Source organism: Seriola lalandi, unplaced genomic scaffold (assembly GCF_002814215.2).
Source record: "Seriola lalandi dorsalis isolate HSWRI2012SDOR001 ecotype SW California unplaced genomic scaffold, Sedor1 jcf7180002035445, whole genome shotgun sequence".
Lineage (NCBI taxonomy): Eukaryota > Metazoa > Chordata > Actinopteri > Carangiformes > Carangidae > Seriola > Seriola lalandi.
This window is the reverse complement of record NW_019506021.1, coordinates 1-1,974: the sequence shown is the minus strand read 5'-3', so window position 1 is coordinate 1,974 and position 1,974 is coordinate 1. Positions and strand designations below refer to the sequence as shown.

At 43.8% G+C, this 1,974-nt stretch overlaps 1 protein-coding gene across 1 annotated transcript; it reads left to right on the top strand.

Annotated features, from left to right (window-relative positions):
• Positions 1-230: 230 nt before the first annotated feature.
• On the top strand, positions 231-1,968 carry LOC111647483 (protein phosphatase 1 regulatory subunit 12C-like; the record flags this gene model as incomplete). Its single annotated transcript, XM_023397103.2, has 3 exons — positions 231-566; positions 1,620-1,794; positions 1,896-1,968. Coding segments are annotated over exons 1-3 (448 nt in total), but the record flags the coding sequence as incomplete, so codon positions are not given.
• Positions 1,969-1,974: the final 6 nt, after the last annotated feature.

Sequence of the window (1,974 nt, the reverse complement as noted above, 5' to 3'; positions counted from 1 at the left end):
TAGTCCTATAACTAAGTGTTGAAATATGTTTCTGTCTTCATTATAGATACATGTAAACATTAAGTTGACTTGAGTCTCAAAAGAAGCACAATGACAGGAAGTGAAATTGTTATAGTATGTGCACAATGCCCAGGCATGAAGCTATTTCAGCATTTCCCCTCTAGGGTCTACTACGAACAGTGGTGGTGACGTCACATAGACAAGCCTGCGCAGCTTTGCGCGCTCTCGACACCCACGAACGCGAGCCGAGGCTTCCTCCACATCCAGAGCAAGAACCAGGAAGTGAAAGTATACACATGGAGGGTGTGTCTTTCCCTGCCAGTGTATGTTTTATTTTTAAAAACACAGTCCTCCTCGGATAAATAAATGGGGGACTCGGCGAGGACCAAGCGGCGGGAGCAGCTGAAGCGCTGGGCCGGCTCCTGCACTGACAAAGCGTCGGCCGTGCCAAGGCGGAGGTGGCGGGGCGATGCCGAGGATAGAGCAGGGGAGCCAGAGGCCGAGCTGAACGACCCGCCGGGGGAGCAGTCAGTGTCTGACGAAATTAGCCCCATCCTCAAACGACGGTAAGAAAACATCTCCAGTCAAACAGTTTTACTTAAACGGCCAGCTAACAGCCAGCTAGCTTAGCTTAAACATCTCAAGATATGCTAAAGGAGGAATGTTGTGCGTGGGCTTGCACAAGGGGTGGACAAAATAACAGAAACACCCCATAGTCCAAAACACTAGCCCTCCAGCTACTAGATAACGTCACTAGTTTAATGAAGCTCACAATGTCTAGTTTTGGTTGAAACTGTCAGTTGTCAGCGTCGTTTCTGAGGCCGTAGTTTGTACTGTTTGTCCTAGCTAGCAAAGTGACTTACAGTCGGTCTTGATGAGGGTCTACTTGTGCCACAGTTTGATTTTGCTAATCATGATTTTTTTTTGGACTACACTATATAAGGTTTACAGTGCTTGTTTCAATCAGTGTTCCAGCAGTGACCATCTTATAAAGCTAAACTGTAGCCCTCTGCTAATTGATATTTGGGTTAACAAGAGCTACTTATGATGGCATCAACTGCATTAGAAAAGAGAAGTCCCAAGAAGACCCCCACCAACACTGACTGAGAGTAACTTACAGGCCAATTGGTGTGACAACACAGAAAATCAAAGTGACCAAGTTAAAGGTTTGTGTTAGTCTATATCTTTGTTATTGTTTACAGATCTCACAAAAACCACCAGTGAACTGATGTCACAGCAAGTATTGCCTGTGCATTCAAAGCCTGATCTAGCTTATTTCTTTCCACGTCCATCTGTGTCCACAAATTGTTAAAAACACATTTAGTTTTCCACCCCTCCTTGCACCAAATCAATATATTTGATAGATATCTAATCCTGTTGGAGTAATGTTTGCTAATAACATTTAATTTTTCATTTAAAAGTGAATAAATATTTGCAACCTGTTTTAAGGGTTTACTTCTTCAGACAAAACTGACAGGCTTGGGGATGAGAGCCACAAGCAAGTTAGGGAAATCAGATAACTCTGAGTGACCGACTAACACGTTGGTTTTGGTCTTTCATGGTATTTGCTTCAGATAACAAAACTATACAATTTTTTTATGATTTTCCTGTATCTATAGGAAAAGTGTGAGGTTTGACAGGGCCGCAGAGTTCCTGGCTGCCTGTGCCAGCGGGGACACAGAGGAGGCCCAGGTCATGCTGAAGGAGGCCAAAGACACCAAAGGGAAGAACGGGGAAGATGTGGCTGAAATTATCAACTGTTCTAATGCTGATGGAATTACTGCTCTTCATCAGGTGAGACAGTTTCTCCTCCTGAGGTTTGATTTATAAATTATTGTCTGATGAATAAGAAACATTAACAGTTGAATTATTTTGTTTCCCTCTCTTGTCTACAGGCCTGCATAGATGGCAGCATGGAGATAGTGACGTTCCTTTTGGAGAATGGTGCCAACGTGAACCAAGTTGACAGTGAGG